Source organism: Dipodomys merriami, unplaced genomic scaffold (genome assembly GCF_024711535.1).
Source record: "Dipodomys merriami isolate MVZ:Mamm:240054 unplaced genomic scaffold, mDipMer1.0.p SCAF_8, whole genome shotgun sequence".
Lineage (NCBI taxonomy): Eukaryota > Metazoa > Chordata > Mammalia > Rodentia > Heteromyidae > Dipodomys > Dipodomys merriami.
In genome coordinates, this window is record NW_027206401.1 from 4,094,479 (window position 1) to 4,118,889 (window position 24,411).

At 39.4% G+C, this 24,411-nt stretch overlaps 2 protein-coding genes and 1 pseudogene across 4 annotated transcripts in view; 1 reads left to right on the plus strand and 2 right to left on the minus strand.

The window, feature by feature from the left end:
* Prkn (parkin RBR E3 ubiquitin protein ligase) overlaps positions 1 to 24,411 on the plus strand; it is a 978,959-nt gene that overhangs the window by 190,008 nt on the left and 764,540 nt on the right. For all 3 annotated transcript variants that reach the window (XR_011369410.1, XM_070010824.1, XM_070010825.1), the window contains exon 2: positions 15,889 to 16,052. Coding sequence is in view for 2 of the 3 variants with exons in the window: in XM_070010824.1 (XP_069866925.1) it covers positions 15,889 to 16,052 (164 nt within the window). In the remaining variant the exon portion in view is untranslated. The remainder of the gene's footprint in view (positions 1 to 15,888; positions 16,053 to 24,411) is intronic.
* LOC138819510 (MICOS complex subunit MIC13 pseudogene) lies at positions 10,613 to 11,103 on the minus strand (annotated as a pseudogene).
* LOC138819067 (histone H3.3A-like) lies at positions 11,467 to 12,023 on the minus strand. Its single transcript, XM_070010243.1, has one exon. It carries the CDS (start codon positions 11,921 to 11,923, stop codon positions 11,513 to 11,515), a length of 411 nt encoding a protein of 136 aa, XP_069866344.1. The 5' UTR covers positions 11,924 to 12,023; the 3' UTR covers positions 11,467 to 11,512.

A 24,411-nucleotide genomic window follows, 5' to 3' on the forward strand; every position in this document is an offset into this window, starting at 1 on the left:
GAAGACTGGTAGTAAACGGGAATGGGATTTCCCTGTAAATTTGTACACGTCTTTGTAGCTACTTTTTGAAGCAGGTTAATAATATTAATCATTAAAGACATATACATATATAGGTAAACTTAAACTCTGCTGTGACTATTCTCCAGAATTCTATAGATGAGTTTTAGAGATGCACCCATCCGTTGAGGTGAGATAGTGCTGACATGGGTTTTAAAGTTTGTTCTACTATGTATAGAAGTGCTATATTATTTGGTGGGAATTGCCTAGAATTTTAGAATAATAAAGTTCAATGTTTGCTCAAGACAGAAGGTAAAAAATTTAGGACAAGTGATTGAAAACTTAGAAGTAGAGAATGAAACTCTTTCTGACTAACAGAGTGGTTTCCAAAATTCATTTATTTAATTTATTTATTTTTGGCGGTCATGGGGCTTGAACTTTGGGTCTAAGCACTGTCCCCCAGCTCTTCAGCTCAAGGCAAGCACTCTACCACTTGAGCCACAGTGCCACTTTGGTTTTCTGAGTGGTTTATTGGAGATAAGAGTCTCACAGACTTTTTCTGCCCGGGCTGACTCTGAACTATGATCCTCAGATCTCAGCCTCCTGAGTAGCTAGGATGACAGGCGTGAGCCACCGGCACTGGTTCAAAATTCATTTATTTAGTGATTGAGTGTCTCTAGATTTATATAATAGAAGATTTCTGACTTTCATATATGGAGATATCTCAATTTGGATTAAACACTTATGTATCAATAATAGTATTTTCATCTTTTAATCAGTACAAAAATTTTTTTCAAGTAGAAAAGAGAGAAAAACCCCTTACTTTCTTTTAGGTTGGTGGACGAGGAATTAGGACTGTGAGTTCCTGTTGTTGATAAAGTGGGCATTCCACAGCTTAAACATGGCTCATGACCTCATCTTAAGAAGGACATGATAGAAAAGAATTCTTTGGTTAAAATAAAGACTTGAATTTGATTTTAGCCCAGAGTTCTTTTTCTAAAGTATACTTTCTGGAGGTCCAGAAAGGGTGGGGGGTAGAAGGGGGATGGAGAAAGTAAGTAAAGAAAGAAACCTTCAGGTAGTGAAAATGCCATAGAAAACAAGATACATTCAGATAGGGGAAATGCCAGGCCAGAGACCTGGTGAGCAGCCAGGGCACTCTGAGGGCCGAGACTTCCTCTCCCTACAAGCCAGTCACACGCTCTTCCACGAAGGTAAAGGCAGGAGACGCCTGGGTCAGGAAGGGGAGAGCTTGTTGCTCAGCAGTGCAGTGGCCACATGGTCAGCTCCCTCCAGGCCCTGCTCCATGGGACAGTTGCAGAGAGAGTCAGGGAGCTCTGCACCTGTAGTAGGTGGCATTGCAGGAAAGGAGCCCAGAGCTTTTAAAAAGACACAGTAGGCAACCTGCCTTGTGTTTGGGAGGAAGCAACATCTCTGCTTCCAGGATAATTGAAGGGAGAGCCTAGCAGAGGGAGACGGGCAAGTGCCTTCCATAGAATGATCTGCCAATAAGAAGATTTGGCTCTATCTTTTCTATTATAAAATGTTGATACTATAAGAATTTAATAGGAAGGCATTTTCCCTGAGTAATCTTGACCAAAATGTCTGTTATAGTTTCCAGGTTTGCAATCACTTGAAATGGGTTAACAGCATTGCCCTCATTTAATAGTAGAAGAAAGTGCAGTGATGAGAGGTATGTTGCAGAACAGACCCATGGAGAGACTTTGTGTCAGAACAAGTGCTTTTGTTCAAAGAAGAGTTTTAACCATATGACACTAAAGAAAATTTCCATTTGACTCTTAAAATTACGTTGCAGACCTTCATTGTTTTGTTCAGTGTTAAAATCTGGAAAGTACTGAGATGACTGTCAAGGAGCAGAGTTGTTTTCACAGATGGACCTGTAGAACTGTATTTCATAAGAAGGCAAGATACACACCAGACATTACCCACTAAGATCCTGTTGATGAACTCTCTCTCTCTCTCTCTCTCTCTCTCTCTCTCTCTCTCTCTCTCTCTCTCTCTCACACACACACACACACACACACACACACACACACACACACACACACACACACTTCAAGTTGGAAAGGGCCTGGGGTTTCAACGTCCATCAATTTATGTAGTCGAACTAGATCTGCCTTAGCAAGAAGCCATGCACAATTATAGCTAAAGCCAAGTTAGTTATATACGTTTGTAAATCAAATATTGGCCTCAGGGTAGTCATATAGTCATGAGCACAAAACATTCTTTAGAATATCTTTCTATTCAGAGTATAAATACATGGAGATTTTGACATTTTCTTTTGGAAGCAAACAGTAGCCAGGATGGCTTGGGTTTGTTAACGTAGTCTTAATAGTGAAAGATGAAATATTCATGGAATAGAAGACATAGCCTGTTAAAAGTTTCACTGCAGCTAGATGCTGGTGGCTCACAGCTGTCATCCTAGCTACTCACGAGGTTGAGATCTGAAGATTGCAGTTCAAAGCCAGCCTAGGCAAGAAAAATACAATTAACCACCAGAAAACTGGAAGTGGTGCTGTGGCTCAAGTGGTAGAGTGCTCTCCTTGAGCTGAAGAACTCAGAGACAATGTACAGGCCCAGAGTTCAAGCCCCACAACCAACCAAAAGATAAAAATAAAAAAAAATTCACTACAGACCTCCAGAGTGCTTACATTCCTCTAAGTCCTACAGTTCTCTGCTGTTTACTACAACACAGCATCCAACAGTACTGATAATCTGTGGCTACTGGAAATGCCTGGTTAGCAAGAAAGACAATGTTTAGCAATGGAACCTTCTCTACCCTGGACATTTCTTCCCTTTTATAGTAATTATAAGTTTTCTCTATCTCTGAATATTTTTTAACTCCTCCAGATTTTAGCTACTCCCTGCTCTCTATTCTCAAAACATTTGGTGTATGGCACACATAACAAATCCTCCTAATACAGCAAATACCATATTTTTGTACTGATCTAAAATTCCATCTTAACATCTCTGTCCCCAGGCTGTGTTATTGAATCTTGTGACATAAGCTTTTAGCACCATGGCTAGCGCATATTTATTCTGTAAATATTTGTTGGAAGTTTGAATGAATGAATTTTAATGTCACCAGCAATTTTGTCTGAATCTTGTTAATATTTTTTTCAGAGCATATGGAAATTAGAACAGTGTGAGCAATTCGAGAGAAAAAATGTATTAATTGTTGAAATATACATCTCCTTTAGTTTCTTATTCCATTAGCACTATTACTTAAAGCACTACAAGGCATATCAACTATGAGATATTTAATGACAAAACTGCCACATTATAAATAAAATACATAAGGCAAAGTGATGTTTACAAATTTTGTTCTCATGATTTTTGGTTTCTAAAATGGCAAAATAGGAAGGAAGCATTCATTGATTTGCTTATCCTGAAAGAAATCAGTATTCTTTTTTTTTTTTTTTTTTGCCAAGTACCTTAGTGACTGATATATAGAGATTTTCTTGTGGGACAGGCAGAAAGAACAGCATGGCTCTATGGAGATACAACTCACTTATTATAAAATTCATACCTTTATAGTAAAAATCACTGAGCTTGTACACTTACATTATTCAACCATCATTGATTATTTTCATCACCTCCAAAAGAATCCTTCTAATTTTTAACAATAAATCTTATTTTTCCCAAATACCTTCCACTGCCACCCTAAGTGATCACTCATGTAGTCCTGGATCTATAGGTTTGTATCTCCTCAACATTTAATATGATGGGGCTGGGAAGGTGGCTCAGTGGTAGAGTGCTTGCCTCGCATGCATGAGGCCCTGGGCTCCATTCCTCAGTACCACATAAATAGAAAAAGCTGGAAGTGGCACTGTGGCTCAAGTTGGTAGAGTGCTAGCCTTGAGTTGAAGAGCTGAGGGACAGCGCCCAGGCCCAGAGTTCAAGCCCCAGGACTGACAAAAGCAAAAAAACAAAAACATTTAATATGAATGAATGAATGAATGAATGAATGAATGAATGAATGCACTTTTTGTGAATGTTTTTATGATTCACACATATGTGAGTCAGTGTCTCATCCTAGACCATGGACAGACAGTATTCCACTGTGTGGATACATCCACATGTGCATACATTCATTTACTCATTGATGGGCCTTTGGGTAGTTAACAAGCAGCTCTTTGGCTTTTAAGGTTAGTGCTAAAAGGAACAGAACATGTGCAAGTCTCTATGTGGACACAATTTTCATTTTTCTTGAGTATACGCACAGGAATAACATTTCTATGTCATGTGGTAACTCAGTGTTTAATTCTGGGAAGAACTGTGGTTACTTTCTATAATAACTGTGCCATTTACATTCCTACTGCCAGTGGATGAGATTCTAGTTTTTCCATATGTATAGCACTTATCAAGTATTTTCAAATGGTGCCTAAGAATAGGAGAATAATTTGATAGTGTTGAGAAAGCTCTTTTCCAATTCATTGTTTTGGAAAATGATGTGGCTGCTAATAACGTTTGTTGGTATTTATTATATACAATGCATCAATCCAAGAATTTTTCATGTAATGGGCCATCTGGTCCTTGTAGCAGCCCCACAATATAGGTTATTATTTTAACACTACATGAAAAGTTTTGTGAAGGGAGAGAAGAGGGAAAGGGAGGAGAAAATGGGGAAGGGGAGACACTGTTTGCAAGCTCTTGTTAGAAAACAGCAGAAAAAGTCTGGGCTAATTAATTTTGCTCACAACTAGCAAGCTTCCCTCTCTCTGGGAAGAAACGGTGTAAATTGGGAATATTTAATAACAATGTATTTATGTAGTACTTGCACAAGCTTTTCCTTCAGATAGTCCTGCCTGATAAGCTATATTTTTACTATCCTTATAGTCTCTTTTTGATAAAAGCAAATGAAAATGCAAAAGTGATGGAATTATTAATATAAAAATACCAAAGAAAAAATTATCTCTGAAAATTTTTCTCTGTGATTTGAAAAAAACAAATAAGCTGTAAAACTTCATTATTGTGTTATCTGCAGTTTATTTCTACATCAGCAAATGGCTGTTTGTCCGTACCTTGTTAGAGTTTGTTGTGTTCGTTCTTTTCCTTTTTCTTTCCATTTTGTTTCTTTTCAATTTTTGTGAAGTACTGGCTCTTGAACTCAGGGACTTGTGGTATCACTTGGCTTTTTGCGCTACCATTGAACTGTATACACCTCCACTTCCTATTGTATTTATTTCTTTGTACTTATCACCCTGGTGACTTTAGAGTCAGTAACCTTCAGATACTCTGACTCATATAAAATACTTGCCTTGAAAGATCATGTACTTCTTTGCACAATTTTAAGTTGCAGTGTTGAAAAAGATAAATATGAAAGTTTAAATAAGAAACAAGTAGGGCTGGGAAGGTGGCTCAGTGGTAGAGCACTTGCCTTGCATGCCTGAGAGGCCCTAGATTCGATTCCTCAGTATCACATAAGCAAAAAGAAAAAAGCCGGAAGTGGCACTATGGCTCAAGTGGTAGAGCACTAGCCTTGAGCTGAAGAGCTGAGGGACAGCACCCAGGCCCAGAGTTCAGGCCCCACAAAAAAGAAACAAGTACATTCGTGTTACAATGTTTTCAGTACAATTTCAAAAGTATCATTTACTCTTTATTGTCATCATTTCAACAATACATGTAAAAGGTAATTTTTAATAGACTGAAATTGTATACTGTTTTTGACCTGTTCATGGTGACTTTATAAGACATTACCATTTAAATTATTCTTAAATACCTTTATGAATCACTTGAAATGACCCATTTTAATTCCTTCATATCTTAAGCTTTATTTCTAAGGGTTTGTGGTATTGTTGATCTATTTATATATAAAAATTATTGAAACCATATAGAAATCTTATGTAATTAGTTAAATAATTCCTTTTTAACAAGTAGTTTCTAAACATTAAATGAGATTATGTTATTATTAACTGTGCTTATTTTTGTAATTGGTAACATGTGTCTGTGGGTGAATATTACTTACTGCTAGTAGGAAATAGAATCAGCTTCATTTTGTTATTCCTTTTCATTTTTAGTCTTGAGCCCTTGTTCTAATAAGTAAGTACACAGGAATAGAAGGGATTTTATTCTAGCTTTCTTCATTTTATGTCTTTAAACATACAATGTAACAAAAATTACTTAGTAATATTTTGTTGCAGTTATTCCAATAATCAATCAACCTGTAACCCTGTGGCTCTATCTTTACTTTTGTTAAAAAAAAATACCTTTTAGAAAATCATGGGAAAAAATTGTGTAATTCATCACTTGTTCACTTCCTGGGAAGTATATCAAACAGTTTACCAAGCCAGGTATCAGTAGGTCATATCTAAAATCCTAGTCACTCAGGAGGCTGAGATCTGAGAACCTAGGTCTGGAGACAGCCTAAGAGAATGTCAGTTCCAATAATCAATTAAGAAGCAGAAAGCTGGATGTGCAACTGTGGCTCAAGTGGTTGAGAATCAGAAATGAGTGAAAAAGTCATGCTAGAGTGTAAGAACCTCACTAGCACCCCACACACATATGCAAAGCACACTGTAACCAAGACTTTGACTCAATAACTTTTCTGAATACATATTATATATATGTATATATATGTATGTATACATACATACATACATATTTTTTCCTGGATTCACAACAGCCCAATTCAGTGCAATTCAAGGGATGCCAATGAAGTCTCAGATCAGCCATGGACATGTTTTGAGATGGGTTAAGCTTGGGGAATGGTACGTGAAGAATAGAGGTGAATAGATGGCTTTCCTTTCCACTGCTATGTCCGTAGTCCACGGTGGCAGCCAGTGATAGGAAGGAGAGGGCCTGAGATTTCTGTTTCTTTTCCTTCTGGGTAAATTGGGAGCAAGCCACTTTCCTCTGTATTCATTGGAGTCTTCATTTTGAAGGTAGGAATAGTAAGAGCTGTCCCAATTATCTTTCAGTGCTGCTGTAAAGATTAGCGGAGATAATGTCTACCAAAGCACTTTGAAAATTGAAAGCTCTATCTAAATAGAAGCTATCATTATTGGTATACTAAAGTTACTTTACATCAATTACAGTGTACTTTAAAGTATAGTGAAATAAAACTCCACTTGGAAAATTTGTCTTACTGAAAGAAAATAAAAGGTACATTTTTAACTTACCCAAACACTGCTATTATGCAATTGACATTACAGCCTCCATAACTTTTAAGGCATATTGAGGCCTTAAAAGAGAGCCCCTAATTATTGAAGTTTGCAGCGTGCTATGTCAGGGCCCGGGACCTTGTGTTGGAGGCCTCCTCTACTACTTGGGCCAAGACCACAGTCCTTCAAGTATTCATTTACTCTTCAGATACACTCTCAGGAGTTTGGCCCAAGACTTGCCTCAGGATTCCTGGTGTTTCCTACCACGTTTCGATTATGATGTTTGAAAGAGAGTCTAAGTGTTTAACCCCGGCTAGCCTTGAACTAGTGCCATCTCTTCTCTGCTATCTGCATATCTGGGATTGTAGGCCTGAGCCACCACCCCAGACTCAGGCAGTCTTTAAAATCATGTTAAAGACTTTTCCTATGTTTATTAAATAATTTTCAGAGAAATCTTATGAACTAGGAATTTTTATTGCTTATGACTTTATTTTGTATACAAGTTCCGGGACTTGAACTCTGTCCTGATCTCACTTACCTTTTTTTTTTTTTTTTTTTTTTTGGGTCCAGTCGTGGGGTCTGAACTCTGGGCCTGGGCGCTGTCCCTCAGCTCTTCAGCTCAAGGCTAGCACTCTACCACTTGAGCCACAGCACCACTTCCGGCTTTTTTCTGTTTGCTTTTGTGGTGCTGAGGAATCGAACCCAGGGACTCAGGCATGCAAGGCAAGCGCTCTACCACTGAGCCACCCTCCCAGCCCCTCACTTACCTTTTTTGCTCATGGCAAGCGCTCTACTACTTGAGCCACACCTCCACTTCAGCATTTTGCTGGCTAATTAAAGTAAGAATTGCTCAGATTTGTCTGCCTGGCTTTAAGCCATGACTCTCAGTTCTGAGCCCCGTGAGTAGCTAGGATTATAGACATGAGCCACTGTAGCCAGATGAAATGGGAATTTTTGAGAGACAGAATGAGGGAGAGTAACTGTGTGATACTGTTAGAAGTCCAAATGGTCACAAATTCCATTTGAATCTTGACAAATAAAGCAGCTGACTCTAAGCCATAGATGAAGACCATGCAAACAAAATGGTCACAAATTCCATTTGAATCTTGCCAGCCAAATAAAGCAGCTGACTCTAAGCCATAGATGAAGACCATGCAAACAAAATGGTTACAAATTCCATTTGAATCTTGCCAAAGAAAGCAGCTGACTCTAAGCCTTAGGTGAACACCCAGGCAGTGGTGCTGGCTGTGGCTCAGGTCTCTCACCTCCTAAGAAGCCCAAGTTTCTTAACATACATACATACTAACTACATATATACATACTAAAAGTGTGGCAAAAGGAGTCACTGGCCCCTCTCTCATCTCTATATTGGGGAGGAGTGGGAAGGTGGAGAAAGTGGTTTTTGAGCTCCTTCCTGTCTTCCAAATGGTGAAGGGACAATCTGAAGTAGGTTTTTGTGCTCTAATGGTTTTATCTTGGGATCTGTGTTGTATGATATTAATATTGCCATTTTTGCCTTCTTATGATTTCTTTGTGCTTGGCAAAAAGAATAGGTACTTCAAAATATGTGTCTTTATATTTCAACTGCTACACTTTAAGACAATGTACAGTCTTCATTGCAGCCTTTCTGATAGTCTCTGTCCATATAGTTGGCTGTTGGTTGCATTAAAATGTAATGTAATTGTTGATATGATTACTTTGTGTCTATAACTTTACTATGCATTTTTCTTTTCATCCCCTATGTTTATTAGTCATTTCCTGACTTTCAGGTGATTATTTAAAATACTTTTTAGAACCACAGAGATTAACCATTTAATTAACCATATAATTTCAACTAGTATGTGCAAAGTTTCCTTGGTGTTTTCAAGATATGACCCTTACTCTTCACTTCCAGTAGTTTGACTCCCATGTCCCTTGATATACATGTAGTCATGTTTATCCTTCTCAGTGAAAATATGTACATTTGGTTTCTTCATCACATACTTAAAATTTGGGGGCATTATTTCCCCTAATGGATAACTCTCCATTCTTTTCTCTATCTCTTTTCTTTATCTTCTCTCAGTCCTCTTATCTATGTATACTTAATATATGTTGGATCATATATATATATGTATATATACATACATACATATAATAGGACCTATTTATTTATTTGTTTGTTTATGTCCTATAGTGGAGCTTGCACTCAGGGCCTCATGCTCTTACTGATGCCCTTTGCTCGTGCTTTGCTCTTCCATTGAGCCAGACTTCGGGTCCAGAATTTTTTCTCATTATGTGGAGAAGGAATATCAAAGACATTTCTAGGCTAGCTTGAAACCACAGTCCTCAGATCTCAGCTTGTTGAGTAGCTTGGATTATAGGCATGAGCCACCACCACCTAGCTTCTTTTACTCATTTTAATCTCTTTTATATTATTCTTTACAAAGACTTTTCTCTGTCAACCCCATTTGTTTATCAAATGTATATAATATACTTTTATTCTAGATGTTATAGGTTTAGTTTTTGAATTTCCATGTTCCATTTTTGTGATTTTTTTTTGTTTCTCTACTCACTTGTTCTTTCCACTTATTGCTTCATTGAGGATAATTACTGTTTTTTTGGGTTTTTTTTTTAAGATAGTTATTGTAATTGCTTTGAAATTTTATCTTCCAAGTTAGAGCCAATTCAAGGTTTGTCTTAGTAGCTTTCCTTTTCTCCTGAGAATGTGTTCTATTTGTTGATTCTTTGAAATATTTGAAAAATTTGAAATTGTTTCACAAACATTATGGATTACTTTTTGGAGAATTTTTGTTTTAATGTTCTTGACAATTGTTTCTTTTATCTTTGGAAAGAATACATATATTTTTTGTCAGTAGTGGGTCTTGAACTCAGGGCGCGGCTGCTGTCCCTGAGCTCTTTTGCTCAAGGCTAGCACTCTACCACTTTGAGCCACTTTCAGTTTTCTGGTGATTAATTAGAGATAAGCTTTTCATGGACCTTCCTTCCTGGGCTGGCTTTGAGCTGTGATCCTCAATCTCAGCCTCTGTAGTAGCTAAGATTACAGATGTGAGCCACCTGTGCCCAGTGGAAGCAATATTTTAGCTAGATTTGCATGGAAAAACCTCTGGCCATTTATTAGCATTTATGATCTTAAACTAAATCTAGTTTTTAAATGAATTTTGATATTTGAACTGTTTTGGTTTTACTAGTTACCTTACACCCAGTTTTTACCTCATTTACCCTCATACACTGTTATACTACATTTATTATTGTTAATGAACTAATGTTAATGTATGATTTACTTACTGATGTCTGGTCTGGATTTGAATTATTTTGATTCTTACTGTTTTTCTTTCATGATCCCATCCAGGATGCATGATTACAGTTAATTATCCTGTGCAGGCCTGACTTGATGTTCCAGCTATCTAAGAATACTTCTTCACCAAACCTGAAGAGTCCTCAATTTCTTGTTGATTGGCCATCTTTTTCTTTCTTTCTTTTTTTTTTTTTTTTTTAACACTTCCAAAGTCCTTTATTGGGCCAGCGAAGCTGGAAGCTGCTGTGAGTGAGGTCCCGATTGTGGGGTCTTGAGCCTGAGGTGTTTGTGTCCTTGTTCAGCCGAGGTGGGCGGTATCTGCTGATCGGGCTACTTGGTGTGCTCCTTCACATACTCCCAGCCCTCTTTGGAGTAGTTGATGGCCTTGGTGGGGGCCACCGACAGGGCAGACATCACCTTGACGATGCCTGAATTCCAGGACTCTCGGATGGGAAAGTTAATCTTTGGAGGGTCTGGGAGCTGCGGTAACTGCAGGCCGGTCTGCTGGCACACATACTGGCTGAACTGGTGCATGGCAGGAGGCACCACCTCCTCAGCCCTCCTCAGTGCGGCCTCGCTTTTGTCACTGGGTCCCAGAAGTTCATGGTCGTAGACTAGGTAGATGGCACCCCCAGCCACACTGCCTTTGATGAGGAACCTCATCAGCGACCACATTCAGGCCACCATGGTCGCTCGGATCCACGCGCAAGGACACTCCACTCGCCCGCCGCTTCTGGTCGGCCATCTATTTTTTTTTTGCCATCAATAAGAAATTTACTTATTTTTAAAAAAATCCAAATGCTGGCATTGTCCAGAAAAATTTAACAGATTTATAATTGTTATAAAGTTGAACTGCTGAAACATTTTGACTTGCATTAATGCTTTATATCCCCACAGTTATATTAAAAATTCGCACACAAATGAAAATGGAAAAACTGCCAATACCTGATTTCTGTCCCCTATTTTTCCACTGGCAATCATATACTTAGGTACCTTTTGACCCCATGGGAAAAAAAATCTAACATTCAGAACTACTGATAACAAGAAAAGGGGGGGGGGATTTTGAGAATGAAATGCCTCCCATTTTAGTGGATTCTTAAGCACGTTCTCCACGTATGCGGCGTGCTAGCTGGATATCTTTTGGCATAATTGTCACACGTTTGGCATGGATAGCACACAGATTGGTATCTTCAAAAAGGCCAACGAGATAGGCCTCACTCGCCTCCTGCAAAGCACCAATAGCTGCGCTCTGGAAGCGCAGATCTGTTTTGAAGTCCTGAGCAATTTCTCGCACCAGACGCTGGAAAGGGAGCTTGCGAATCAGAAGTTCTGTGGACTTCTGGTAGCGTCTAATTTCACGGAGCGCCACAGTACCAGGCCTGTAGCGGTGCGGCTTCTTCACCCCTCCGGTGGAGGGCGCGCTCTTGCGCGCGGCCTTGGTCGCCAGCTGCTTCCTGGGCGCCTTGCCCCCGGTGGACTTGCGGGCGGTCCGCTTGGTGCGAGCCATGGCGGAGCGGCCTCAACCCCCCCTACTCCTTCGGCTGGAGCTCGGCGAACGAGAGGCGGCGCTGGCGTCGGAGAGCGGCGCTGGCGCGGCGGCGGCTGCAAACACCTCGGCCATCTATTTTATATTACTTTTATTCTGGAGAATCAATTACTTCTGACCAAGGGAAATGTCAACCATTAATTGGCTTATACCAATTCCTGAACCAATCATTGAGCTCTAGTATCAGCAGGATAGAGTTCTGTTGATTAATTCAAATCACTTTTTGGGAAGGGAATGTCAGTTACCTAAATCACATGACAAATCTAAATGAAGAAAAAATGGAATAGGTTTTTGAAAAACAACCAGTATCATGTAAAGAGCATACACATTGATGACCGATACTACACTTAGTATTATTACTAACTCTGAAAGCTAGACCCAGGTTGCTTCTTCAGGTGTTTTTTCTTTTTTTTTTTTTTTTTTGGGTCCGGTCATGGGCCTGAACTCTGGGCCTGGGTGCTGTCCCTCAGCTCTTCAGCTCAAGGCTAGCGCTCTACCACTTGAGCCACAGCACCACTTCCAGCTTTTTTTTCCTGCTTATGTGGTGGTGAGGAATCGAACCCAGGGCCTCATGCATGCAAGGCAAGCGCTCTACCACTGAGCCACCTTCCCAGCCCCCTCAGGTGTTTTTTCTTATTCATGGAAGTATTTAGTTGGCCAAATACCTACTAGTCAGATCATCTTTCCATCATAAACACATTGTATCTCAGATTTGCTGTTCAAAAATATTAATTTCTAAGTTTGCCCAAATTGAAATTAAGATTTACACAAATTGAAATTAAGCCTTTAATTTCTCTGTTTATAGAAAAACAAAGATTTAAAATTCTGATAATTTGCGTAGAATTTCTTGGGCTTTTTGGGGGCAGCTTTTTTCCTTTATTTTCTTTGTAAGTCTTGTCTTTGTAGTAGTATTCCATGATAGAACCCCATAAAGGGAGCTTGTCAATTTAGCATCACATGGATCATTTTTAGGAAGGATTGCAGTTTGAGGCCACTTAGTAGGGTGTACAGGGGGGTTCTTGAAACCTTTTCTCAGTCAGTAGCTGGATACAGTGTCCAGCGCCTATCTTCCTATCTTCGTGGGATTCATAAACAGGGTGGATCAACCAGAGAGGAGGTTAGACCCTGTCTTAACAATAACTACATAAAAAAGGTCTGTATGTGTGGCTTAGTGGTATCCAGCAAGTATGAAGCCCTGAGCTCAGACCCCAGGATGCCCAAAATAACTAAAAGACAAACAAACAAATAAAATGTTCTATTCACAGTTATAGAAAATGAGGTTTAGAACTGGGACCAGTCCTTGTCCCATGTCTGGCTCCTCACTTCCCCATTTCCTTCACGTGGGGGATGGGTTCTCTCATGCTCTGAGCTTGCGGTGCTCAGAGTATACCTCAAGACTCAAAATACATTTGTGTTCCTTTGCCTCTGCTTTCAAAATTATGAAGTAAAATGAAATCTTCCTAGAAGTACAGCAGTCAAAGCACTGTTTTCTCTGTATTTGGTATTCCTTCATGAATTTTCTTTTGTCACATTCACTTCTTACTTTTTCTAGGTATTTTCCATGCTGATACATTATTTTGGATTTTTGCTCTATGTCTTCTATACTACCCGCTCTCATTTTGTTACCATTTTCAGTTCATCATGCCTTATAGCCATTGTTCCTTGTCCTTTTCTCTTAGCTTTGCATGGGAACTTTTTTACTGTTGATATATGTTTTTAATTTCATTTTCTACTTCTCATCTTTATAGGAAATGTCTGAATTATGTTGGAAAGACTTTTTGTTGCTGTTTTTGATCTTTTCTTTTATCCTAAGGAAAAGGCATGCGGATTTCCTTTTAGACAGGGTCTTGGGCTGCCTATTACACTAGAAACTGATGAGCTTTAGACTAAGATGGAACTGAATATGAATTCTCATTTCATTATAAAGAAGCTGATATCCTTAGGAAAGTAGTTACAATTCTCTGGGCTTTCATTCACTGCTGTGTATATGAGGACAATAATAGTAACCTGACTAGATCTTGGGGGCCTTAGAAAAAGCAAATGCAAGTGTAATGTGATGTAGGTATTAAGTGCCTGATTATTATTGCCTAGTAAGTACTATTTTATTCTAATTAATTGTATTTTTAAGTGTCTGTTTTACAATTGAATTACAAACTAGTCAACATTAATGCTACTTTTTAAGACAATGCAGCAATAAGCAGGTGATGGTAATATCTACCTTCCAGTTAACTTATCTTTTAAAGAATGTAAAATGTATATTGAAACACTATAAATTTTATTTGATGTGTCCTATAACATCATCCACAGTTTGAAGTGTGTCGATTTGCTCCCCCCAAGTCTAGTAGAGAAGTAAGCAACTATAGGCACATAGATGATTGATGAATAGGTCTTCCTAGCTGTTCATGAAGAATAACAGCATCCAGGAAGGATGGCAAGTTTTAGGAGATCTATAGAGAAAACACTGCTGGAGCCCTGAGTAGGCACATTTCTTGCTGGGGCTGATAGCATGAGGTCTGCTGAAGGGGTTACATTTGAAACAGATCATGCAGATGGGCAGAATTCAGGGGTCAGTGAGAGAAGGCATGCACTAAAGCACGAGATTGGAAACAGGATACAGTGGGGACTAATAAGAAAAGATACTGAAGCATACGTTTGTACCAGGTGAGAGGAGGCTTGGGTCTTTCTTCCCAGTGGAAGGGATGAGTCTTTAAAGGATTTGAATGGTATCAGGTCTGAGCTGTGTATCAATAAGGCTTATCTTGCAGAAAGGCTTAGGGCATTTTGTAAGAGAAGAGTGTGGACAAGCAAGTCTCCAGGTGGGAAGCTAATTAAGAATATGGAAAGGATTTAAGGAGAGCCTGATGAAGAGTGGTGAAAGGACAGCTGAGCAGCAAGGGCAGCTAGAGCAGTAGCACAACGGAGTGTACCAGGGGGTGAGCCACGCCATGGCAGGGTGGGAGGGAGGAGAGGTGGGGAGACACATGACTAAGTCTGACAGAAAGAATGGTTCCAACAAGGGAAAGGAACACATTAGCTTTAAGAAAAAAGGCAAATAAATGTCTCTGCAGATCCAGGGAAGCCTTTGGCCAGGTCCATCAAAGCCCAGAGCCCCATGAGGGTCTTCCCTCCAGTCTATGAAGTAGGTTGAGTTTTCTCCTCTTCCTCTTGGAGCACGAACACATTGCCTTTTATTTTTATTCAGAGGGCGCCTTGGAGGGAGGGAGTTTGTTCTGGCTGTCAGAGCTGAATCTCTTTGATAAACTCCTGGGAATCTCATGATTCCAATCAAGCAAGTGTTCTGCTGAGTCCTTCAGTTTTCCAGGATGGATGTCAAAGACAGAACACAGTTTTGGTTTGCAGGTCACTGACTAATATATAAGAGAGAAAATCCCATGGGGGAATTCTGTTTGTTTGGTTTTTTTTTTCCCCACACACTACTCTGTAGTATTCAACTTTCTGTTATAAAAGAAATGGTATGCCATTCACAGAAGGTGGGTGAGGGGTAAGTTGGTTCAGAAATGTTGTGATTACTATTTAAGGGCTAGAAATAATGCTTTCTCTCTCTCTCTCTCCCTGTCCCTCTCTTCTCTCTCCCTCTCTCTCACTCTCTCTCCATTGCTCTCCCTCTCTCTCCCTCCCTCCCTCTCCCTCTCCCTCCCTCTCCCTCCCTCCCTCTCTCCCTCTCCTTCCCTCTCCCTCCCTCCCTCTCTCCCTCCCTTTCTCTGTCCCTCTGTCTCTCTCCCTCCCTCCCTCCCTCTTTCACTCTCCCTCTCTCCCTCCCTCCCTCTCTCTCTCCCTTTCTCTCTCTTTCTCTCTCCCTTTCTCTCTCTTTCTCTCTCTCTCTCTTTCCCCCCCTCTCTCCCTATCTCTCTCTCTCCCTCCCTCTCTGTCTGTCTGTCTCCCCCCCCCCCCATTATCTTGGTCAGTGTTTGTCAGGTTCAACTCCAGCCATGGTTTCCCAGTGGAGGTCGATTCTGACACCAGCATCTTCCAGCTCAAGGAAATGGTTGCTAAGCGACAGGGGGTCCCAGCTGACCAGCTGCGTGTGATTTTTGCAGGGAAGGAGCTTCCGAATGACCTGACAGTGCAGGTGAGTCTCCCTGGCAGAGCCTTCCAGGAATGCAGCCAGCCCTATTGCTGATCCACCACCCAACATGCAAGCTGACATTCCTGACTGAGATCTAATAGAATAAATAGTGCCTGGGGATTCCTTGAACTTTACTCCACACGGCTTCATTAATTCTGACCTTCTTAATTATGTATTAAAACAGCAAGTAGGAAGGATTGGAAGAACAACAGTGTGTGTGTGTGTGTGTGTGTGTGTGAGAGAGAGAGAGAGAGAGAGAGAGAGAGAGAGAGAGAGAGAGAGAGAGAGAGAGAGAGAGAGAGAGAGAGAGAGAGAGAGAGATATTGAGGAGAACGAATTGAACTCTGATTAAATGTTTACTGACTTATAGGAACAGCAAGGCATAATTTCTGGCACTGTTCAATTTCTACCTTATTCTATTTGAATCTTAATGAAGAGGGCTGAAATAAATTGTTCCCAATCAGCTGCTCCCAGTCACTCCGGCTTGGTGAGGGATTTGTGACCCAACTGTGACCCCTGGAGGAGAGTCAGAGCTGCTGTCACTTGTGGTAGTAGAGCATGCGCTGTGCCGAGGGTGAGCAGGGTGAACCCTGAGCTGGTGGGTTAGGAAGACCGGAGCGCAGCAGAGTTCGCCAAAGTCCAGTTCTCCAAGGCTCGGTAAAATTGATGCTGACCAACCACAGCGTGGCTGGCCTCCGTGCTCTCCGGGCTCAGAGCTTCCAGGACACCCTTCGGCCCATTCACCTGCAGGCAGGGTGAATGGTGGGCGGAGCCATCGGTGAGAAGCAGGGCTTTGTGGAGAAGACAGTGGGCAGGTGCAAATTCTTCACGTTCCCAGGAGTCTGTGGGAGGAGGAAGGAGCCTGCCCCCTGGGTGGTGGCTCTGGTGGTGGGACCGGGCCCTGAGGACACAAGTTCCCCTCTCTTAAATATAGCCCAGCAGTTGCTTTCCTTTTTCTACCTCTGTGGAGACCACAGTGAGCTAAGAGACTGCCTCTGACCCACAGCAGTCCAGTCAGTCCTTTTATCCACACTATCAATGTTGCTTCTGGGCCCAGATATTTACTGCTCTGTGAAATGCTTTTGGAACCTGAGGATACAAAGAAGCTATGGAAATGCAAATCTTTCCTTCATTCTTCCTGCTTCTCCTGCTGCTGGTGGTGGGTAGCACATTGTGAACAAACTGCTGTGCTTTGCTTTTAGGCAATTTGTTTTTATAAGGGAAGTGCTTGTGCTAAAGAAATGTTTTGATTTTTTAAAAAATTTCAGTCAATTAAAAAGCTTTTCACAGTATCTGACAACCTCTAAATCCAAGACTATTTCTTTCACAAATAAATGATTTTTAAATTGCTCCTTGAATTCAAATACAGTATATTACCAGAACTTTTAGATGCTAAAGCTCCTCCTCTCTACCATGTAGGCTGATTAGTGAAATAATTCAGGATTTCATATTTAGTTTGACTAATTGTTACAGAGGATTGATTTTACAAACACACCTACACATGTAATACTTATTGATTTAAGAGCTTTTAACTTGACAAACAACTTATAAACACTCCCAGTGTTCCAGGCTTCTGAGAGGTTGGAGGGGTCCAGCTGAAAAAAAAAAAAGATAAAACTCAGCCCATGTCTTCATGAATACTAGTGTTTACCTGGAACTCTGAAACCAAGAGAAATGTTAGATTTGAAATTGCCATATTTATAGGTAAAATCCTCAGCAATTTCACGTGGTTCTACCTCGTAGCTATAATTCATGGGTGCCAAGCATAATTGTGACTGAAAAATTAAGAATTGTGAAGTTAAAGGTGGAGAGATACATCTGAGTAGAGTCACCCAGAAGGGTCTCATGGACCAGCTGAATTCAGGTAAGATTCATGGGTGGAAGGCAGAGCACGGAGTGGTTTGTGAAGGAAGGATAGGTTCTTGCTCTTCTGGAATGTAGAGACAATGTTGAAGACTGTGTATTTGAGACTCTGACAGAACATTGACTGACTGGCTTAGAACTGTGGTTTCATTTATGGAGAATAGTAAGGAGAGTGGGAAGGATAGTGAGTTTTTCTGCCTGATGAGAACTGGTGCAGGCAGGATGTATGTGTGGAGATGTCTAGGAAAGGCCAAGAGAGAGCAAGAGTTTCTGAAACAAAAAGCTTAGCAGAAGGTTGGAAGAGACAGGAAATTTTAGCAAGTGAAAAATTCGCAAACTGAAAGAACAATAGAAAATACAGAATTTGAGGGGGGGCGCAGAACAGAAGCTGAGAAACCTTTGGTTCTGTAACAGAGCACTTGAAGTTTGTGTCACGGAAGTACAAAAAAGACAGAATGAAGTTAGTCAGTGCTAAAAGAAATAATGACCACACCAACATTTCTCAAAACATATCGACTGCAGGGTAATGAAGCTGAGCAAACCCCTAAACAAAAAAGTCCAAAGAAATCTAAGCCAACACAAGTCATACTTACATTTGTTAAAACAAAAGACAAAGAAAAGTATCTAAAGCCAAAGAAAGTGGCAGTGTCTGTAACTGCAGCTGCTTGGGAGACAGAGGAGGATTGTGAGTTCAAGGCTAACTCCAGCAAAGTTAGCAAGACCCTGTGTCAAAAACAAAATATAAACAAAAGGGCCAGGGATGTACCCAAGTGGCAAGGCCCTGGGTTCAATCCGTCTCACAGAATAAATAAAGAGAGAAATTATATCTTATGCCTGGAGACTAAACACTTTGACTGACTGCAGGTTTCTCAGCAGAAATCCCAAAGGCATGATGGAAGTGACATGGTATTTTTCAAGTGCTAGAAGAAAAGAACTGTGAGAGCAGAACCCAATGAGAATATTGTTTAGGAATGAAGCAGAAATGAATGCATTTTTCAGATGAAGAAAAACTAAGAATTTATTACCAACATGCCAATTAAAAAAACAAAACAAAACAAGCTACAGAGAGTTGTTTTAAAAAGAAACGAAACAATAGAAGCAACTTTTCCTCTGGAAAGACAGAAGCAAAAGTATGGGTAAATACAAGAGACTTTCTTCCTCATGATTTTTTCTAAATTGTTTTTAAGGTTTGTAGCAAAAGTTACAAAACTCTTTCACATAACTAAGTGTAGAGGAAATATTTTAGGGAAATATTTTATAAACTGATGTAAGGAAAGTAAGTTTGTAAACCTCAGGTTTACCTATAAAAGACAATTATAGTAAAACATAACAAGTTATGAATTACAGTCATAGCTAGAGAAACCACTTAAGGGTACTAAGTAGATAAAATCTAGTAACAACATCAAGTGCTAGTGAGGATGTGTGGGCCTGAATTGTTCATACATTACTAGTGGCCTATAAAGTAGCAGACACTCTAGTAAACAATGTGGTAGTTTCTTAAAAACAACAACAACAAAAACACTGAACATGTATTTCCCACAAGGCATAGTAGTCCCACATTTGGTTAATTTAGACAAGATTTATGTCTACACAAACACCTGTACATAAATATCTACAGCATGTTTATTCAAATTAGCCCAAACTTGTAAACAACTCCCATGTCTTCCAATGGGAGAATGGATATTACTGAGCAAAGAAAAAAAAGAGCTGTCCATTCATACAGTATCTTGTAAAGGCTGTTATGCTGAGTGAAAAGAGCCAGCAGAACAGGTCACATGTTAAGTATTTTTATTTCTGAGACACTCTTGGAATAATACAATAATGGAAATGGATTGCAGATTAGTAATTACCAGGAATGAAACCAAAGTGGCAGCTGGAGGTGAACGGTGGCTGTGTGGCTGTGAAGGGAGCAGGAGGGACCCTGAGTGTGGTGGACGTTTGAAAGACTGTTGCTGCTGACCATGCAACTGCAGTATCATAGTAGCCTTGTGAGATACCTCGGGAACAACTGGGAAGGGTCCTGGGAGGTCTCTGCGGCCCTTCTTGCCTATGCATTTGGAAGAGTCTCAATAGGAAACACACGTGCATGCGCCCCCCCCCCACAAGCAGAACCTCATAATACCAATCATTTTTAGAGGTAGAATATTGACCTAGTGAGTAATTCTAGAATAATAAACAAAAATAGTTTAACTGATTAGGAGACACACTTAAGGATGAATTTACACGAAAGAGTAGGACAGCAACTTACAGACATATTAAGGCTTTGTTTGAATTCTTAAATAGCATCTGCAGTGCCTTATAAAGCTGAATAGATGTGGTTAGTATTCATATACAAAATTATTGCCAAATATTTCAACTAAACACAAGATAAGTATTTCTTGACAGTTGTGTATACTAGTTGTATGTATTTTCCAAATTCATATGAAAGTCATGTATTACAGCCAGAAATAAATGAGTACTTCATGCAACCATCCATGTTAGAATACTTAGAGAAAACATCTACGTTAAAAATGTTCCCCCTTTTATTGATATCAAAACAATTTAGGGATGAAGTGATTTCATTTGAAAACTAAATGTATTGAAAAATCTTTTACTTTTTTCTATTGAATAGTAGACAGAGGATAGATAAATTTCATGTTGATGTATTTATGCCATGAATTTTCATTTAGTGAAAGAGTTTTGCAAGTAAATGGCTGATAGAATACATTTTCCCTGTGATTATAATATGGAAGGAAACGAGGCTAAACAGCACACTATCCAGAGAATAATGATCTGGTCATTCTTTTGTCCCTGGGAGTGCAGCTGTGTAAACGTCACCTCGGTCACTGCAGGGCTGTGCAAGCATGTTTTCTCATCTGCCTTTGTTAATGGACTGTACTGCTGGCCTCGTGGTTCATTTAGGTGCATATAGATTGATTCCGAAAATCAGCTCAGTACTGTGGGAGCTGGTAAGTCAGCATGAGAGTCTAGAATCAAAGGGTGGTAATAAGTACAGAACAAGGTCTTTCTTAAGGAAGACCCTTGTTTCTTCTGTTTATGTCTGCTTGATTGTGCATGTCAGGAAAAAAGAAACTTGAAATTCCTCAGCTCTGTACATCATTCAGAACCCTCAGAAATATTTTTCTGTTGGCATTTCTGTGCCACTCTAGACTGAAGAAGCATCTTTGAGGTTGACTTGAAGAAGAGAGGAAAAAGTTGAGGCTACAGATCTATTTCCTGTAGACTTGTGTAAGAGGCTCACGTCTCAGAGACATTTCCATTGTCCATACTAAGCTCATGTTCGAAGACAGGCTATGTGTGAGGGGGTGAAACTCTGGAGAGGCCGATCCTCAAAGCTTCGCAGGGGATGTCTTTTATGAGAATAACAAAACCCGTACCATAGGAAGCCAGACAGATGAAAGAGGTCAGGTACCGTGAAATGTTATTTGCTATTGGCGAAGGCTAGTTCCAACTATTCTGTTCTGCTGTCTCCATTATTGGGCTCAAATTCTATCATCCAATTTAACTTGCTGTTGTTTGAGATTTTGTTTAAATATAACTATTATCCTTAAGGAAAAAAATAAGAAACAGAAGTTGTGCCTAGGACTACAGTATTATCTGTCCTATTCTGAATCAGAAGATTCATTACCAGCATTCAATTTTTTTCCTTTTTCCCTGTTACATGATATTATTACAGAGAACAATAAAAATTATGTAAAAAGGTTCTTTGAAAATTACTCCCAAATTTACTTTCAAGTATTAAAAATGAGTTTTTAATCTCCTTCATTTTCTGTTTGTAGATGGATTTTAGCCATAGCTTTAGTTAATCATTAGATTAACACCAGTAAGTATTCATTCTCCTTTATTTTCTTTATGTATGTTGTATGGCAGATAAAGCTACATGGATACATTAAAATAGTTTAAGTACCATTTTTGAGATGCACCTAAGTGAAGAAATCACAATTAAATGGTAAAGGGAAAGTTTTTCTTTCCTATCCTAATATGCTGCATTCACCTTTAAAAAAAGAATTAAGTTTTTTTTTTTTTTATAAGAATACTATCCTAATAAGCAACCATTGGATAAGTGAATGTTGCCATGGAGACTTTCTCAGTCACTGAAGGATGTGCTGAGCCACCAGCATTCTCTGGACACGTGTAAGGGGGCACAGAGACTCATTTGTGCGGAAATAAATGTGGAAGAGTCATGATTGCTTACAAGCCTCTAGAGTACGCATTATTTATACAATTAAAAAATTCTCTTTGTTTTAGCCAATTCTGTGAATGGGTCTTCACATATGCAAACATTCGTTTGGGGAATAGCGTTCTTTGGAAAATGTACAGTTCTTTTCTGTAAGAATGTACAGTGCATTTCTGTAAGCTGCATTTCATTGAGGTTTTGTTTGGCTCTTGAATGTTTCCTGTCCTATCAGTAGGTCTGGTCAGTTCACACTCAGAGATGTCAGTCAGCTAAGCATTAATAAGGAGTAACTATGGCACAGAGCTTGGCTTTTTCAATTAATAAAATATTTTAATATTAGAGAAATGAGGAATGAGAGATTGATGTCTAAGGTTTGGTGTACATCACAAACTCTGATTCTAATAGGCAGCTTTGGAAAGCTCAACACAGGTTTTTCTGAGGTTATTTTCTGCTCATTTTTAGTATTTCAAAGGATCTGTGTTTGCATTCATGTATGCATAATTCATCAGAATACTGCTCTGAGTGGTGAAGAATGAAAACAAAAACTTGGTTAGGATATTCTATAGCTCTAAAACTTAGACACTGTGCACGCCAGTGGATACGATCCACTGAAGTGAATAATGTCTGTTTCCTCAGTTTATCTGCAATGCTCCTCAGAGCCAGTGTTCATTTTCAGCAACATCAAGACACAAGCTAATACCTTTTTTTTTTTTTTTGCCAGTCATGGGTCTTGAACTTTGGGCCTGGGTGCTGTCCCTCAGCTCTTCAGCTTAAGGCTAGCACTCTACCACTTGAGCCACAGCACCACTTCTGGCTTTTTTTCTGCTTATGTGGTGCTGAAGATCGAACCCAGGGCCTCATGCATGCAAGGCAAGCACTCTACCATTAAGCCATCTTCCCAGCCCCAAGCTAATACCTTTTATGTTTTCTTTACACTGGAGTTTATGATGTCATCCCACCTATGCTTGTTGCCATATATTACCGAAAAGATAAGACTTGCAGGACGTAGCATAGGAGATGAAATCACTGGCATAGAGGTCGGCGAAGCGTTCACTTCTCAGCTAGAAGGAAGTAGATGGGGACTGCTCATTGGTCAGTCTGTCCTCGATGAGGCAGTCATTTAAATTCTTCAGTCTGCACTTTTCCTCATCTGTAACTGGAGATGGTAACAGTACACGCATTTTATAGAATTGTTTTGAGTACTTGAAAAAAATTACCTAGGAAAGACTGACATAAGCAAATTTAGAACTATCATGAGTTTAGTTTAATGAATAATTCCCAAAAGGTACGTGATATATTTCTGAATTATTGTTGATTTATCCAGATTTTATAGTTTTAAAAATACTCCCAAACAGAATAACTTTATATCCCATATCAAATTACCTATTCACATACTGATTTTAAAATAAGATTTTGTAGCGTATTTGAGGATACTCCTTCAATTTAAATCTTATCTTTAAAAGAATATATCCTATCCTAATAGTATTTGCATTTTTCTTTAATGCACAAGATAGATACTTGAATATGCCATTTTATTTGGGGCACAATTTTACAAGAGTACTTGCTGTTTAATATCTCTTTAACCAGGAGCACGCAGCAATTTGAGATTGCTCTGAGGAGTTTCTGAGTTACTTGAATATAAAATAGAGGGCAAGAGGGTCAGGAGGGACTTGCAAGAGAAACTGCATTATTGGACCCACTGAAATGATTAAATGGAAATACTAAATTTGCATAATCTGTCATTTTGTACTCTACTTAAAACTGATTGTCTGGCTTTTACTTTAAAATTAAATCAGCATCTTTTTTAGTATTTGTATCCATTTTTGTGTTTGAAAGGAAAAGTTGGTACTTCATATGTCACTCTTTATATTCATTTTTTAGGCAGTATAAAATTATATGTTGTTATTGATTTCATCTCCATCCTTTGCCTTAAACTTCATCCTATTGTTTACAAATGTGTGTGTTTTGGTGTGTGTGTGTATTAGTATTTCAATCCAACTTACTGGTAATAAGCAATTAAAACATTTTTCCTGTGCTAGTTATTAAAAGATTCGACTATGACAAAAGGAAATTCTTCCTATAATTCATTTCGGTCATTAAATACATGCCAGTGAAATGACAAATATAAGGTGTAGTCACTCCTTCAGATATTAATGATACTAATATCAACAGGACAGGGAACAAGAAACATCTGGGAGAGGGGGTTCAAGCGCTTTATATTTGGATAGGTAAGTTTGAAGTAAAGATGACCACGGGGAAGTTTCTGTATGAAACAGAAGTTCATGGGATAAACAACCGAGGAAAGACTTATTCTGGCTCATG